Source organism: Perna viridis, chromosome 2 (assembly GCF_037379345.1).
Source record: "Perna viridis isolate PV_CMFRI_1.1 ecotype Kerala chromosome 2, ASM3737934v1, whole genome shotgun sequence".
Lineage (NCBI taxonomy): Eukaryota > Metazoa > Mollusca > Bivalvia > Mytilida > Mytilidae > Perna > Perna viridis.
In genome coordinates, this window is record NC_142446.1 from 31,140,067 (window position 1) to 31,156,814 (window position 16,748).

The 16,748-nt window shown below is 33.1% G+C and overlaps 1 protein-coding gene and 1 long non-coding RNA gene across 2 annotated transcripts; one reads left to right on the forward strand and one right to left on the reverse strand.

Annotated features, from left to right (window-relative positions):
* Nucleotides 1-2,194: 2,194 nt before the first annotated feature.
* On the forward strand, nucleotides 2,195-3,794 carry LOC148624621 (uncharacterized). Its single transcript, XR_015920169.1, has 2 exons — nucleotides 2,195-2,476; nucleotides 3,628-3,794. It is a non-coding gene; the product is annotated as an uncharacterized LOC148624621 (long non-coding RNA).
* Nucleotides 3,795-12,036: 8,242 nt separating this feature from the next.
* LOC148624622 (uncharacterized) lies at nucleotides 12,037-16,114 on the reverse strand. The gene is made up of 4 exons (XM_088567373.1): nucleotides 15,356-16,114; nucleotides 14,327-14,363; nucleotides 13,957-14,025; nucleotides 12,037-13,398 (listed from the first exon to the last, which is right to left on the reverse strand). The coding sequence occupies exons 1-4, from the start codon at nucleotides 15,995-15,997 to the stop codon at nucleotides 13,022-13,024; spliced, it is 1,125 nt and encodes a 374-aa protein (XP_088423499.1). The 5' UTR covers nucleotides 15,998-16,114; the 3' UTR covers nucleotides 12,037-13,021.
* Between the last annotated feature and the right edge of the window lie 634 nt (nucleotides 16,115-16,748).

Below are 16,748 nucleotides of genomic sequence, written 5' to 3' on the forward strand. Positions count from 1 at the left end.
AATGGCGGTCTTAAATGTCTACAGCAAAGAGAAACCTGCTGTTTATGACATTACCAATATATCTAGCTTTCCAAAATGAAATATTTTAGAATGAAATGAAAAGTAATTTGATGTAAACTGTTCGATATTCACATTTTACGCATTTAGTCATTTTGACTTGTCTAGCTAGCATGTATACCTTCCTATGGTCATACATTGAATGAGTATATAAGTAAACCATGAACATGGTAAAGTGGCAAAACACCAATAATTGAATTTGAAAATTTGTTTTGCAATATTGATATTTTACATAATTTTACATATACACGAATTCAATATTACGGACAAATCCCATAAATAGGTGGTTAAATGGTTATCTGACATCCTGCCCTCAAACTCTGGAGAAACCACATTGTTTGTAAAGAGAAAGTAGATATGAATAACCTCCAATATGTGTTAATTAGTGGGGGATCTCTGGTCAACATTGTGCGACAGAAATATCCTTGTGCATACACCTCTGTTACATGACAACGTCTTATTCTGACATTTCTTAGAAAAATGTTTTTCGTCTAAGTCTTATAGACTTAAAAAAGTTTTTTCATATCCCCGACTTTCACTTCGCTTTCTCAGCTATTTTAAGCAAAGGGAAGTAACCTTCCAACCCAACAGACTGGTCTACTGTCCGATTGGAGCAATGGACACCAGTAAACTTCAAATTAAAATATTTGACTTATTGTATCTGCGGTAAGTACTTGGTTACTGTTGAATTAATTTTAAACCATTTAGCTACTTACCAAGGTGTTAATAGTTTCAAAGAAAAATGTTTACTGTTCTTCCTTTCCCCAACGAGACCGCCAATCAGGTTGTCGGGTATTGGTGGGTTACGTCCCTTTGAAAGAGTAATCAAGGGAACCAAGGTTATAGCAGTAATCAAAAGAATGTAATCCAGGAACAAAGACCAGACATGTAAACACATACACAACAGAGAACATAAAGTAACTAAAATCATACATACAAAGTAACAAAAGCAAATGAGCAACTCGGACTCCACCAAAAACTGGGAGCATGGACCAGGTGCACCGGTAGGATAAGCGTCCTCTGCTTTTCTAGAAACATCCGCCGAGTTGCTCATAAAATGTCAAGTCCATAGTAGACGGAAGAGGAAAGGAAAAACTTGCTAAAATGGCTTGCATTTCGTAAATATGAAAAACGACTAATGAAATTTTGTGCATGTTTGAACGTTATGCCACAGAAAAAACAGCTGAAAGTCAAGCTTGCGACAATGAAAGATACGCAAAGTGAGTACGTATGAGGACGAATCACAGGAGCTGACTATATGACAAAAAGATGGCTTTAAATGAAATGAACGGTCTTTTAACTGTGAATTGACTGATGTATGGCAAGCCAAAGTGGACAAAAATCAATATTTTGTAATATTAGAAAATTAATTTTTAGTATTACAAAATCATTATTTTGATATTAATAATTCATTTTGTAATATTAAAAATTCATTTTTTAATATTACAAATTTCTGATTTAGTAATATTATAAAGCATCAAACATTTTGTAATATTACAAATTGAATTTGTAATATTACAAAGACACTTTGCAATATTGCAAAATCAGTCACATTTTTTAATATTACAAAATGATTTTTTAATATTAAAAAATCGTAATTGAATACGACAAAGCCATTTTCTAATATTAGAAAACAATTTCTAATATTATAAAATCGTTTTTTAATGTTAGAAATTTAATCTATTTTTTAATATTAGAAATCTAATTTGTAATATTGAAAAATTATTTTTTAATATTAGAAAACACTTATTTTGTAATATCAGAAAACTTACTTTTTAATATTATAAAATCATTTCTTAATATCAGAAAATGTTCTTTAATATTAGAAATTCATTTTGTAATATTAAAAATTCATTTTGTAATATTACAAATTCCTGATTTAGTAATATTACAAAACATCACACATTTTGTAATATTACAAATTCAATTTGTAATATTAGAAAATGAATTTGTAATATTAGAAAATCACTTTGCAATATTGCAAAATCAGTCACATTTTTTAACATTACAAAATGATTTCCTAATATTAAAAGATCGTTTTTTAATATTAGAAATTCAATTGAAAATACTAATGTTTGTCCACTTTATCAATATCCAAATAAAAAAGAGGAGGGTTGCAGGGTCAGAGGAAATTCGGACTACGAAAATGGCTGCGATAGGCTGTTGTTGGTTCTGATACGGAAAATGACCGAATATGAACGACATTCACGTGTTGATAATATATGACTGGTGAAAAGTGCTTTATATGTATGGTGAACAGGAAACGACAGGTGTTGATCGTGCCGTTTGCTTGACAGATTTGTAAAACGATGATTTCTATGGATGGATAAGTTGTGAAAGATTCTTATATTGGTGGTAAACTGTGGTGCCCTGACGACATTTCGTGGTTTAAAATTGGACCACGCATTTTAATTTTATGGTAAGTGTTTCTAGTTTCCTAAAAAGTAAAAAAAAATATTTTCCTCCGAAGTCGCATATAGAAGTGATCCCCTCAAACTTAAAATTTTACTTGAAGACACAACACAGGTACATTAATTACTAAGTAAACAAAAAGGGTCAAAGATTGTAATGTAGAACGTACATATACTGTCCTATTGCTTTGTACATTCTTGATATCAATCGTCGTACGGCAATCGTATCTTAAAATCATTCAAGATTAGAGTAGAATATGGTAATAGCTAATGAAAGATTCTTACATACTCACAAGATGACAAGTTACGATTTTGCCATTTTTTGGAGTAGGTTCTATGCAGATTTCATGCTAAGACGCTATATATGTTATTTTCCGAGCACATGACAATCAGAATGCTAGTTAAAATTCGTCACAAGGTTCTATTATAGGCACCATGTTTATAAGTGAAGAAGGGCCAGGTCGTATGGTCTTTTTGAAAAAAAAAAGAGTTCCAAATTCTGTGATTTTTAACTCGTCCATTCATTGAAAAAAAATATAATCTGACATCAAATCCAAGTATACACCCCTCTCCCGCTGGATAAAAATGGTCGGTGTCTTTAGTCATAAACTAAATATATTATTTAAAAATTTAATTTTTAACTAGCAGTTTTTCTTAAAGTGCATCAACATACATGTAGCACAGGCATTTCTTTCTATCAATGATTTAGCTGTATTATCCACATATACCCTGTGAAGATTTTTTCCCAGGGTATATGTACAAATGTACGTGTGGATAGCGACGCGTACCTATAATTTATTCATCATTTAACAAATATAATGGGCAATTGGAAATGATTATTTCTAGTTCCTTAGTATTTCTTAAATATTAAACACTGCAACAACTAACAAATATTCTTTCCAGACCTACATGTAGTAAATTTCTCTATTTCCTTAATGTTATATTTATTTTATGTTTTCTGTGTCTTCCGTAATAGAATTTTCCTATCTATTATCTTGATAGCATTTATATGTAGGTATACTTGTACATGTACGTATTCATGACATATACGCATATATATTTATAGTAACTGTTAACTATTTTAACTAATTATACATACACGTGTATACTATTGTTATAAAAACAGTCAGTGTTACTATATAATGCAGTTATTTTACAGGGAAAGTACAGATAAGTGTCATTAGAACAGCTTGTCGGATTGGATCATGTGTTTATACCCAGATGAACAGCAATAGAAGGAACACATTTATCAAATATGTGAAGAAGTCAAGAACTTTATAGAACAAAAAATGTTTAAAGAAACGAAATAAATTCAATATTTATTTATCACACTGTTACTTCTATGATTCCCGCTATGATCCTGGTTGATATTAACCAAACGAAAATTTCAGAGTTGCATCAAACTTGAATGTTTTGTTAATACTTGTCTAAATTGTTGAGGGTTCTACCTTTACGGTTGTATCAAACTGCAACACGGGAAGCTTTACAATCCCTGTTGAATTAGAATTGGTCAATATTAGGTTGCATCATACTTGTAAAAAGGATGAAACTTTTACAGAAATTTTTATTGTGGGTATTATAGTATTTATACATGTACATAGATAGATTCAATAATTTTGATGAGAAAGAGGTGCGAGATGCATGCTTTCAGCTTTACCGAAAGATTCAAACACCAGATTAGGTTGATCTTAATAACATTTTATAACAGGGTAAAGAAAGGTTTGTATTGATTTCGGGGTTTTGTAGGAATGTCGCGTAGTCCACTGACCAACCAAAATTATGTCACTCGGCACTTACACAGACACCTCAGAATCAAATTTTCAGATTTTCGCGAATAAAACTCCTAGTAAATAGAGTAAAAAGTGTACGCAAATAATATTTGATTAAATATCATTCATAGATGTATTATTGTATTAAATCACTTTTGGTATAAACCATGCCACTTTTCCGACATACACGTACATGTAACCTTGAACTGAATTGTTGACAAGCTTATTGACGGTAAATTTAGATAAATGTATGTCATGTGTACACCGGCAAGCCTTCGATGTCCCGACTCACCTAAAATTTTTCAAAAATAATAATTACAGCTAGAAAAAATCCCAAATTTGGCATGTTGGTAGATACACATTTGACGGACTTGTGTATTTTTTTCCTGATTTTTGTGTGATGAAACACAAAGCGTAATCCAATTTTAATTATACGTACCTCCACTCAAAATCATTTCAATAAAAGATCGAGGCTTTATCTTAGAATTATTTGATACTGTTTTTGTTGATAATTTAATATTTACTAATAATATTTCTAACTTAAATTGAAAATAATAACTTTTTTTGTCTAAAAGTATAACTTTTAACTTAATTAGCAACGACAATAAACAAGAGGATTCACTTTTCCGCCTCAACTAAACGAGAGCGGAGTTCTATTGTTCTCGTCGCGGTAGGTTTCTGCCTGTAAGCCGACCAACTCGACTGAACTTCTACTGTTGGATAAAACTCCTAGTAGACAGTTTAGTTTCGTTTTCTTGACAAAATCTCCTAATCTATAAACATGAGATTTTCAAGTATTTTGAGCTGAAATTCCGATACAGAATTTTTTAACTTCTCCTGCCTCTAATAAAAATAAACAAACCGGATTAATTTAAGTATGGGAATAAAAATATATTGAGCGTGCTTCTCCTTATTGGGCCAATGGGAAAGATAGAGGGTTTTGAATCAACAAGACGGAACAAGAAAGTAGATACAATACATACTAAAGGTACCACAAGAAAAGAAAGGGGAATTGTGGTTCACAATCTAAATTTAAATGCATGAGTAATTGGTGAAAAAAATATTATTTCTTCCTTCTACGTTACATGTCGAAACAATACATGTTATGAAATCTTTAATGCAACACTATTTAAAATGACGTTCAATATCTTACAGTAAGATTCCTCAAGTGTATTTATTACGTTTCTAATACGTGTGTATAATACACAGTGTGGCAGTGAAATTTTTGAAAAATCCACCCCTTTAAAACAACGACGGAGCTATAAACTGACTTTTTCCAATCATATCTTCATTTTCCAAACTAAAAATGTAAAAATGTGACCAAGGTTATAGCATAATGTACCGTTTTTCCTCTTTTTTTTTCTTTTTCTTTTTTGAAGTGGAAGATGTTTTTGCTAAAGGCACACACATTAAAAAAATTATAATATTAAGTAAAATGGTTATAAAATAAAATAAAATGCATTTTTTAAAAGTATGATTATGTTAAGAGTCTAGAATTAATGAAACATTTTGGGTATCAGCACAACTTCTCCAATCATAGTGTCCAGAAGTGTAAAGGAAAGTACACAAAAAGCCAACCTAAAAATAATGAGAATCCAGGAGACGAGAATCAGTATAAAAGGGAAACAGTTTGTGACATGTTTAAACTGCCTTTTTCAAGACAATATTTATCATATAACGATAGCTTTTTGGGAAAATGGGGGGGGGTGCATACGCCCATTACGCCCCCACGTGGACCCGCCCCTGAATATTACCGTTCTGCCTATAGTAATATACTTGCTTAACAAGACAGGTTAGAGATCGACAACTAACCCAAGATTTCATAAAGGGGCAAAATGTTATTTAATTTGTTCAAAACAAATTCTGAAGTTATCATTTTTCGTTGAAATTTTGATCCTGATTGTTATTAAAACCGTTTTTATTAACGATGTTAGAACTGTCAATTTTCCTAAGCAATTTTTTGTCGTTCCCTGCGTGGGACTCGAACTCGTACCGCTGTGACATCTATGGCAACACCACTTGCACTAAATCCAGCGCCCTAGGCCACTCGGCCAGCTAGGTTATATATAAATATAGCATTCGCTAGCCGAGTCATTCCTCCTCGTAGAATTAATCTAGGGCTGTAACTTAGTACACGATGTATGGTAGTACGGGACAGTTGTCTAGGTGTTATTATGTAGGATAGAGGATCAAATTAATGATGCATGTCACAACAAATCAATATTATACAATGTCTCAGAATGTGACGACTCTATTCGCTACACTGCTCCATCGGATCAAATTGATACATGAAAGATAACGTAAACTTATAGCAGGGTCTGCAAAATTCCCAACGATGTTAGAACTGTCAAATTTGCTAAGCAAGTTTTTGTCGTTCCCTCTGCCAGCTGGCCGAGTGGTCTAGGGCGCCGGACTTAGTGCAGGCGGTGTTGCAATAGATGTCACAGCGGTACGAGTTCGAGTCCCGCGGAGGGAACGACTAAAAATTTGCTTCGCAAATTTGTCAGTTCTAACATCGTTGGGAATAGTTTTATGCTGAAGAAGGATATCAGTTATCCGAAATATTCAAGTTAAATTTTACCATCTTCTGGTGATGTTAAACAAATTTAGACGTTTATTTAATTTATTGTTATGTTTCGCATCGTTTTTAACGATCCATCACCCCGTAAAAGTGATTGTTCGGTAACCTGATAATATATATAATATATGTAAAATTATGATCTTTATATAATCAATTGTAACGAACGCCTGTGTTTGAATCGGAAAGTGGGTAATGCTACATAAATTCAATGCTAACCAATCATATTATCTTTTAATGTTAACTTCCTGTTCTAATAAAAAACACGCATAGACATGCGTATGATATGTTTTAAAAAGGTAAGCTGTAGCGACCTTTGGGTCGCTTATGATATTGACTAGGGAACCAGATTAAGCATCCTGCATGAATATTCATAAATATAGGGGCGTGCTAATGCATATGACCTATATAGTCTTGTAACGGGCCTCAGTGACTAAATTGGAAACTTGGATAATGTTCAAAGCTAACCCGTGATTTCATGTCAACTTACCGTTCTCGTACAAGGAAGAAACACACGTGTATAATACTTAAGAGGAACATTTTATCTCGTATGAAGATACAACTATGACGCTATGGCGGTAAACACGGCAAGGATCTGCAGCATTATGTAGCGTATAGGTACATGTTTATGCAAATCATATGCGAATATTAAGTACTGAAATTACGAGTGTAAGAAGTCGCTAACAATATTAGCGACTTAGAAATGAACAATGTGACTGACACAAAATTTAGGCTTAGTTAAATACAGAAACTTTAATAATAAATTTACAAGTGAAGTCACTGATAAAGTTTTCCTTCATTTGATCAAAACGATACTTTTTGACACCATTTCTGAAATAATTAATATTTTGAACTTTTTTTTAATTCCTGTGGCACAGTATTTCAATCTCTTATGGCATTGTAATAAAAAGTATTAGATGAATGACAATTTGCTGATGGAACAAAAAAGTTATATTCACTGTGTCTGGTATTATAATTATGGACATAAGACATCTTCGTAAAATTGCTTTTCATTTAAATTTGACTTTTGTTGAATATATTCTATGCGCATGGTTTAGACACATTTGTTTAACTCTAAACTCAACGTTTAAATATCCAGTATCTAAAAATATTGGATAATCTATCCTCATCCTATTATCAAAACCTTTAATAAATCTTATTATTTAGTTCTGCATACTGTAACTTCTTTCTTAAGGGTTTTATTTACACCACTATACCCAGAAGAACAAGCATACTCAAAATGACATTGTATAAGAGCCATGGTTAAAGATTATCTGGCATTTTCTGACAATCATTTTGCATTTCCATAAATAAATTTCAATCTACCATTTGCTTTTTGTATAATACTTTTGACTATAATGTCACCAGAGAGAAATTGATCAACATTAATGCCCAGATATTTAACACAATTTTGAGCAATAATTTTGTGTTCATTACAACTTACACTTAACTCCTTTATTTTGCGGAGTTTTCTTTTAGAACCAAACAATATACACTCTGTTTTGCCAAGATGGAGCGACAGTTTATCGTCAACTAACCATTCACTTCATGACTTTAATGCTTTTCATAATTTATCAGATATTATATCAGTATTTCTATGAGAATAAAAAAAGTATTGCACTATCATCTGCATAGAGAAGCAGTCTGCAGTCGAACCCACTCTGGTCTATGGGACATGTCGTTCACGTGGCACAAGAAAAGCAGAAGCCCGAGAATACTACAATGGGGACCCTACATTTAATTTTTAGAAAATCAGACTCTGTGCTGTTTTGCAAATCGAGCATAATCATTCCAGTATAGAGTCCGAGTGCAGTCTGCGACTTAATGTTATCAAATAAACTAAGACACGTGTCTGTAAAGTAATTACCTCTGAAACTTGATTGTAGATCATATAACAATTTGAAAGTTAATTTTTGGTCGTTCCTCCGCGGGACTCGAACTCGTAACGTTGTGACATCTCTGGCAACACCGCCTGCGCAAAGTCCAGCGCACTAGACAACTCGGCCAGGTAGGGTATATAAATACCCTAAACAGTTGGAGCAGTTATGAACACACCATTCAAGTGAAATAAGAGTTCTAAATTAATTAGCATTGTGATGGAAAGTAAGACGCATAACAAGATTTTGACCAGAATCCCTTAAATGGTTCAAGTCACAACCCTCAAAATATCACAGCCTTACTTTTGTGATATGGCATCATACCAGCTGTGTCCCTCAATCTTTATGGCACTTAAAGAGAGTTGACCTCTACTCATGCATCTAATGCTATGCATGTATCAACTGTATTCATACTTAATCAGTAAGTATGACCTGCTACACGTCATCAGTAATAAATTAATAATTACTACAATGATGCAAAAATAACAAAAAAATCATGTGAATTCAGCATAGCAATGAAACTAACCACCTTACTTTATTGAAAGGGGTAGTGTGTTTGATAGAGTCAGTGGAAAATTCTATTGACGATGACATTTAAAGAACAACATTGCAAAATTTCTTTGTAAAGCCTAAAGGAAGCTACCAACCTGTATTATCGGATTGACGAGTCATGAAGATACAGCACAAACAAGACAAGAGGCTACCAGGAGCCTGAATCGCTCACCTGGTTAAATTTTCGCTTTTCAAGGACAATATCTCTAACAAGGAGTTGTCCGCAATTTTGACTAAAAGAAGACCTTGGTAGGAATTACCATAAGGATCATTTCTCCAATTGAAAGTTGCATTCTATCTATATTGGCTGAAAAATGTTAAAACATAATTTTTTGCCTTTCAAGGCCAATAACTCTAACAAGGATTCGTCCGAAATCTTTGATCCCCATTTGATCCCCACAAACTTTTGTAGACTTTATCATAAGGATTATTTCAACAACTAAAAGTTTTGTTCCAACTATCATGGTTTTCAAGATATTGACTGAAAACTGTAAAAAAAACCATCATTCTTCAGCTTTCGATGGCAAAAACTCTTACATGGAGTTGTCTTACATCTTTGATTTCTAAAGACTTGTTTTAGGCCTTATAATAAGGATCATTTAAGCAACTGAAAGAATTTGGTTTAACCTACACATGTAACAGTTTACGAGAAATATGCGAAAAACTAATGTCTGACCCCTATGTTCTATATTTAGTTGCGGCTGCCATGGTTTTCGGCCGATCAAAAATCCCCACATCAGTTTTAAGCAAGATTCCCTAAAGAAAATTCTATCAATTTTGGTTGCAATTGGTCAAGTAGGGTCGGAGGAGAAGATTTTTGACTGCTAAAACATTAAAAATAGCAAATAAAATGTGAAACAGGGCACAAACTCCGACATGGCTTCACAGATTAAAACGACCATTTTGACCACAGATAGATCTAATCATGCTGAACACTTTCACCCTTGTCAGAAATTGGTAAAACCTACGGTTTTGGAGATATACGCAAGAAACTGCTGTCAGACCCCTTTGTTCTATTTTTAGTTACCGCAAACGCTCATTTTGTTCTAGATACGTGTATTCTAAGAAACAATCATTTCAACTTTCATCAAAATCCATTCAGTAGTTTCAGAGAAGAAGATGTTTAAAGAAATTGTTAACGACGCCGATGTACGCCTAGTGATGGTAATAGGTCACATGGCCTACGGCCAGGTGAGCTAAAATATTGAAGTCGAAAGGATTGTACAACGATACCGATAAAGATGTTTTAAGAGAATATAAACCAGCAAAATTTTCAATCAACTTATGACCTCTCTAGTGCTAGGCATAAACTGAGTGTGTAGGGTCGTAAATAACGTTAAAACAACTCACTGCATCATCAACTGAATACCTGTGACGTATTTTATATTGTCAAAAGTAAAACATTGAAATCCAAATTTGAGATGATCTTGAACTTGGTAAAAAAATCAACTAGAACGATATATATATTCAAAACTATTTGAAATAATATGTTATGTGGTAACTATCATGGGGAATTACAGGTTTATGACTTATGGAAAAATTGAAGCAACGTCGAAATCTTGAATGTTTGAAATGAAGTTATAGTTAATTTCCGCATAACATTATGGTAATATTCAGGGTGCATTTCCTAACACAAAAAGGAATAATCTGTAAAAATACTGATAAAATCCCCTTTAATTTACAATCAATTACTGACTCATGTGAGTCATCACTGTCTGTAGGAAGTACCTTCCGTGTTTTATTGTGTCCCCAGGTCAGGCGCTGTATGTCGTCTGTATTTAATTGACAGAAAACGCATACATGTACAATGAAGGTCAACAAATTCGTACCCGCCTTGATTATACAGTACTTCCGAATAGTTATATGAATAGTATTTCCACTTAAGTAATTGTATATAACAATTTATTTGACGCATTTCCGACCGGACATTTAAACTACGGGGCATACATACACATCTATTGTGTACTGAATTAGTAAAAATACAAAAAACAAATGTATATATAAGATAAACTGACAACTTCCTTATTGTTCCCCGGCCCGACGTTACATAACTTTGTAGTCATTTTTTAAGTCGATATTAAACTGTTGAAACTATATAAATTTGTCAGATGTTGAGCCTCATGATCAGCTGTTTTTCGATTTAATCCACCATTTCGTCTGAAGTGCCTATACCAAGTCAGTACCATTGCGATTCAGCTGCTCCGGTGGTGTAATATCTATTTTGCCAGATTTATTTTGGACTTGATTTGATTATGAATCGGATAAGTGTTCGGTAATTTTGTTGTTACCCTTATTTAATTATGATGTTATGTATATAGTGTTAATACGTTTGCATTTAATCTCTGTACCTAACTGTTCCTGATGGTGATGAGAATTATGTACGATGTATAATCGATAGTTCCATTCCAAGAAGTTCCTTTTCTTACTAATAGTTATACTACTCTTTTCATTTTTGAGTATTCAACTAATACTAAATAGGAATGTTAATGTAGTAGTTAGGATACTGTTAATGTAGTAGTTAGGATACTCCCAAAATAATAATTAATATGTACGCCGGGATCTGTGCTTTCTTTGTTTCATGTCTATTACATGTTTAATCGTCCCGCATGTGTATTTTTTCTATACTGTACAATTTCTCAGTACAATTTGCTTTTGTTGTGCACAAAATAAAGATATCATATTTACAATCTCCATTACGCATGTTGATATCTTTTTCCCCTTCATTGAAAGCCTACAATGTATTAAACGATATTAATCAAAGGAGTTGGGTTGTACTTCAAAAGAAAATATGCTAAAATATCAATTTTATTGCATATTCAACAAAAAGCAAAGACAACTGGTTTTGTAACTGACAAATATACATTGTATTAACATCAACATTTTCAAATACACAATGCAATTGAAATGTATGTATCTGAATAACAGTATGGAGTATTTTGACAAAATCCTCTTTTTAGAGGGTTAACTTAAAACTCTTACAAAAAAAAACATGAAATAATTTTGGTGTAGTAATATTATAAAATTACAGAAAGTTATGGAATATTCTACTTCCTTTGGAAAAAAAACGAAAAAAAAAATCAGAAACAGGCATATATTATTTTTTTTCTATTAAAAAACATTACAAGTACAGTGTACACAGAAAATTAAGTTTTATTCGTTCCGCTATACAACGTGAAAAAAACCCAAATGGCACTTGGGAGACGATGATTATTTATAGAATAACTTAAACACTTAACAACCTACACAATAGATTGAGCCATTTTATAGAGAAATTAAATAAGATTATCACAGGTTTTGCTTTTTTGAATTGTTCCACGCACTTAACATACAAAACACAAACTGACATAAAAAATGACCATACTAAATTCTAGACCTATACGCCGATAGGTATTATTTTACATTAAACATGTAACATACTATGAATTTCTTCAATCTATACTATAAACATCCAATATTAAACATGATGGCTGAAATGACTAACTACAAATGTCCATGATGAAAAAAAAGTGAGTACATGTATATAAGGCACTATGACTTTGGCATTGAAATATTTTGATTTCTGAATTGGTTATAAAAAAAACAATTCTATTTTTCTATATGTCAATAAAAATATACAATGTATGTAAACTGCATATATTCTCCATCTGAGCTTAAATGTCACTCAAAAATGCTGTTAGTGGTACACCACAACAAAAAATAACAATTTTCAACTAGGACCAAAACAACAAAACAACATATCCATGTAAAACATAATTTGGTAAAGTTGACTTATACATTTTACTGCTTATGTAACTGGACAATTATCAGTTTATTGAAAACAATATTGGAGTCTAACAACGATTTGTCTGTAACAGTGGCGCGAATAATGGTCCCCTTTTCGATGTTTTGTATTTTATGGATATCAAATGGATCGCCTGATTTTGGAAGCAATGTTACTTTCCGGCATTCGTCATCCATGTAAGAACCTTTTTCGAAGCGGAGACAGGACACGAACCGGTAGTCGGCAGTGCCGCGTTGTGGTGCATTGGTTGATAATGTCAACGTCAACATGTACAATCCTGATTCTTTGATCATAATCCCAGTCCTGCCCGGATCTGTTAAATTCAGGAACTGGTCTTTATCTTCGCTAGAGAACATTTTAAAACCCAGTTTTCCTAAAACACCAAGAAACAAAATTAAAGAACATTTTTAAGTGCTCTATATTCAAAATATGAAAGTAATGGAGTAATGGAAGTTTATAACCACAAAACAACCAACATATTTTAGGTCATTGAGTGGGAATTTAAATTGCTTCTCATTTTTATATGATGCTAAGTACTACATTACAACAAAATTAAGTTAAAATTAAAATTGCCAAAAATAAAAAAAATACTTTAGTTTGTTTTTGTTCATGTAAGAATTCATGACAATCACATTGGATTCGATAAGTGTTTGCTTGGCTGTGGTCATCATTCAGTAACTGTATCTCTATCTCCGCTGTGGTCATCATTCAGTAACTGTATCTCTATCTCGAATGATTCGATATCTACTCCTTATATAGGGTAAGGAATATTCCTTTGATTTTTGTACCTGAAATTATCTGCCCTTCACCAAAAAGGTACCATTTCAAACTATCCGACATTTGAAAATGGGAAGTCCCCATTTTGTAGTTCTTCAAAAAATTGGCAAAAGAGTGACTTTTTAAAATGAAGTAACAAAATAGAATGATTTACCTTCATCCGATTTGTCTACATCAACTGCTATCTCTGTGAACTTGACCCTGTGAACTTCTTGGGGTTTTCCTAAAGTTGAACAAAATTCATTTGGTACAATATTTGTTAGAGACAAAAGTGGGGAAAGGGATTAAATGTAATTACAGGTATAAATCATTTCTACAAATTATCTGTTTTGTTTGTAGAAACATGTCTCAACACAATATGTTTTAGTATCTGAGAAAGTAACCATTTTACCTTGATGAGGGCAATCACAAAAAAATAAACTTATCTTGAATTATAATCTTTCTAAATACTCCATAATATGCTGGTTTAACTATATTAAATATACATGTATAGATAACGAAAATAAATTAATAAAAAAACACACCTTTTTCTTCTTTCATGTGGGCAACTACAGGGGAAACCTGAAAAATGGAAACAACGAATTTTAATAGACAGAAAAAAATAAATGCAATGAACAGAACTGACAAATCTGGCAAAACACGTTTTGTGACATTATTTTTTTTCGTAGATTAATTGTTAGAGATCATGGCAAAATATTACGTATGCATATGCATGTAAAATGGTTCACTACAAATCAGTTACGTGGAAGGCTTTCTTAACACAAATTTCTGAGATACTTTATCTTTCGATAGATCACTTCAACCAGTCTTCTACCTGCACACTTATCGGAGGTCACATGTCGGTAGAAAAATACTAGTACAGATGTGAATCTGATATACTTAGAAAACGATCAAAACAAAGAAATGAAATACGTAACATGAACTTCATCAAGTTTGAAGTCAACCTGTTAATGCTACTTTAAGACAAACGATACTTTTAGTCGTAATATATGAAGACGATTCGTAAAACCTTGAACGTTGTGTCATTTTAACATGGGTATATCATGAAGATATTCACAATCCGCAGAGCGTAATTTGTAGTCAAATTTCGTAGAACTACGGCGAAATTGTAATGGTAAACACCTCTCTTGTCAACCCAATTTATAATTTATGACACACAAGTTTCAGTCGACTTTCGAAGAAGCCGTATTATGATAGAAAGGGTACATGTTCTTTAAAAATGCATTAACATATCAAAACACCAACTTCGAAATCAGTGGACCGTTAATTACTCGATCATTTGTCAACAAATAGCACATAATGTAACAAAAGTAAATAACATGAAACAGGGACAGCAAGAATTTCTTTTTGGAATGTACAGATGACGAATCACAGTCAATTCAATACGAAAAAGAGCATACTGAGATTTTGTGTGGATCGAGACAGAACAAATAAGACGTAAACCAGTAAGAAGTATTTGATAGAATTTTGAATATCAAATTGTTTCTGCAGATAAAACTTACAAAACGCAATTTACTTTTGACAAGTTATACTATATTTAATCATGCATTTACCCTTGTTCCTGTATTAGATCGAATCTCAGCGTCTTTACCAACACAGCACATGGAATACTTCTCGTTGTAGGTGATGATATCTTCGGCTTCTACTAAAGGACATGGATAACAGAAAACTGTGCCAAGTTCGGGATCGGTAACTCCTGAAATGACATGATTATAAACTGCAAAACCGAGTGCTGCTGATGCAATAAGGAAAATTATCAATCCACATGTGCATATTGTTAACCACTGTTTTCGTACACGCTTTTTCTTCTGTAAGCGTTGTCTATCGTGTTTTTCATTTTTATTGTAACACAGAGATGCCGCTTCTTCGTCATTTTCAGGGGGTCTTAAATCGATGCCTTCCAGTTCACAATTACCACACGCCCCATTGCAACATTGGTCTAATTTTTTAGAAAAGTGAACACTTTTTGCTCCTGTGTCATAATGTCCATTCGTTTTCTGTATTTTTAAAGATTTTGTGTTCTCATCAGAATCGTCCTCAACAGGTTCAACCCGGCTTCTTTGGCGAACGAAAGTAGCCTTGGAATGTGGCTGTGCCATATTTTCCGTAACGTTTTCTCTTCCCATTACTTCAGAGTCGTCCACGTTTGGGGTCACTGTTTCATCTTGATGACGTCCGTTAATTGGCAAGGGCATACTTCAGTTTAAATTTCCACAAAGAATAGCATAACAACCTAACATTTCAATAGTCGGAACGAAAATGATGACATTGTTACAATCAATGGCTACATGGAAATCCCCCTTACACAAAAACCTATTTTTAGAACCGGATATAACCGTGACCTATGAACTCAAATAAATACCTATACGTAGGTGTTACGCGGCGGGGAACACAGGGAGGTAAATAAAACGAAGACCGTTATCTGTCACGAAAAATTAAGATCGTTTGACGATCCATGATAACTTGTCTTTAAGGAACATGTCAGCCAATGTTTATTAAAATAATTCTAGCCTTTTGAACTTCACGTATTCTGTTTTTTTGATGCATGTAAGGACTGTACGTGTTAGTCATGGCAGTAGTCAATAGAACAGTTAAGTATTGTCATTTTGTAGCTATTTTTAATTGTACAGCATGATATTTGGAATCGTTTTCTAATTTTATAAAATGCGCCGTTTCATAGACTGCCCACAGATTTGGTTAAATTTTAGTTGCGGATCCAAAGTTTTAGGTCAGGGGGCCCCAAAAAATATTTTTTGGACTGGAACACCGGTGATGATGGATCCGAATTTGCTAGGAGGGTTTGAGGGCATGCCCCAAGAAAATTTTGAAATGTTAAACCTCAAGTCCTGCACTCTGAGGGTATCTTGATCAATTTTTCAACAATTTTTAAAAATTGCAATTTCGTAAGCGGGCCCGCCCCTGGATCTGCCACTGAATTTGGCGGAT

What these genes read in the sequence shown, in the direction of transcription:
- LOC148624622 (XM_088567373.1), bottom strand. Translation starts at nt 15,997, where the DNA reads ATGCCCTTGCCAATTAACGGACGTCATCAAGATGAAACAGTGACCCCA. An exon ending in GATCTAATACAGGAACAAGG is followed by an intron (nt 14,364 to 15,355) that starts GTAAATGCATGA and finishes TCCATTTTTCAG; the next exon opens with GTTTCCCCTGTAGTTGCCCA. An exon ending in TGTAGACAAATCGGATGAAG is followed by an intron (nt 13,399 to 13,956) that starts GTAAATCATTCT and finishes TTGGTGTTTTAG; the next exon opens with GAAAACTGGGTTTTAAAATG.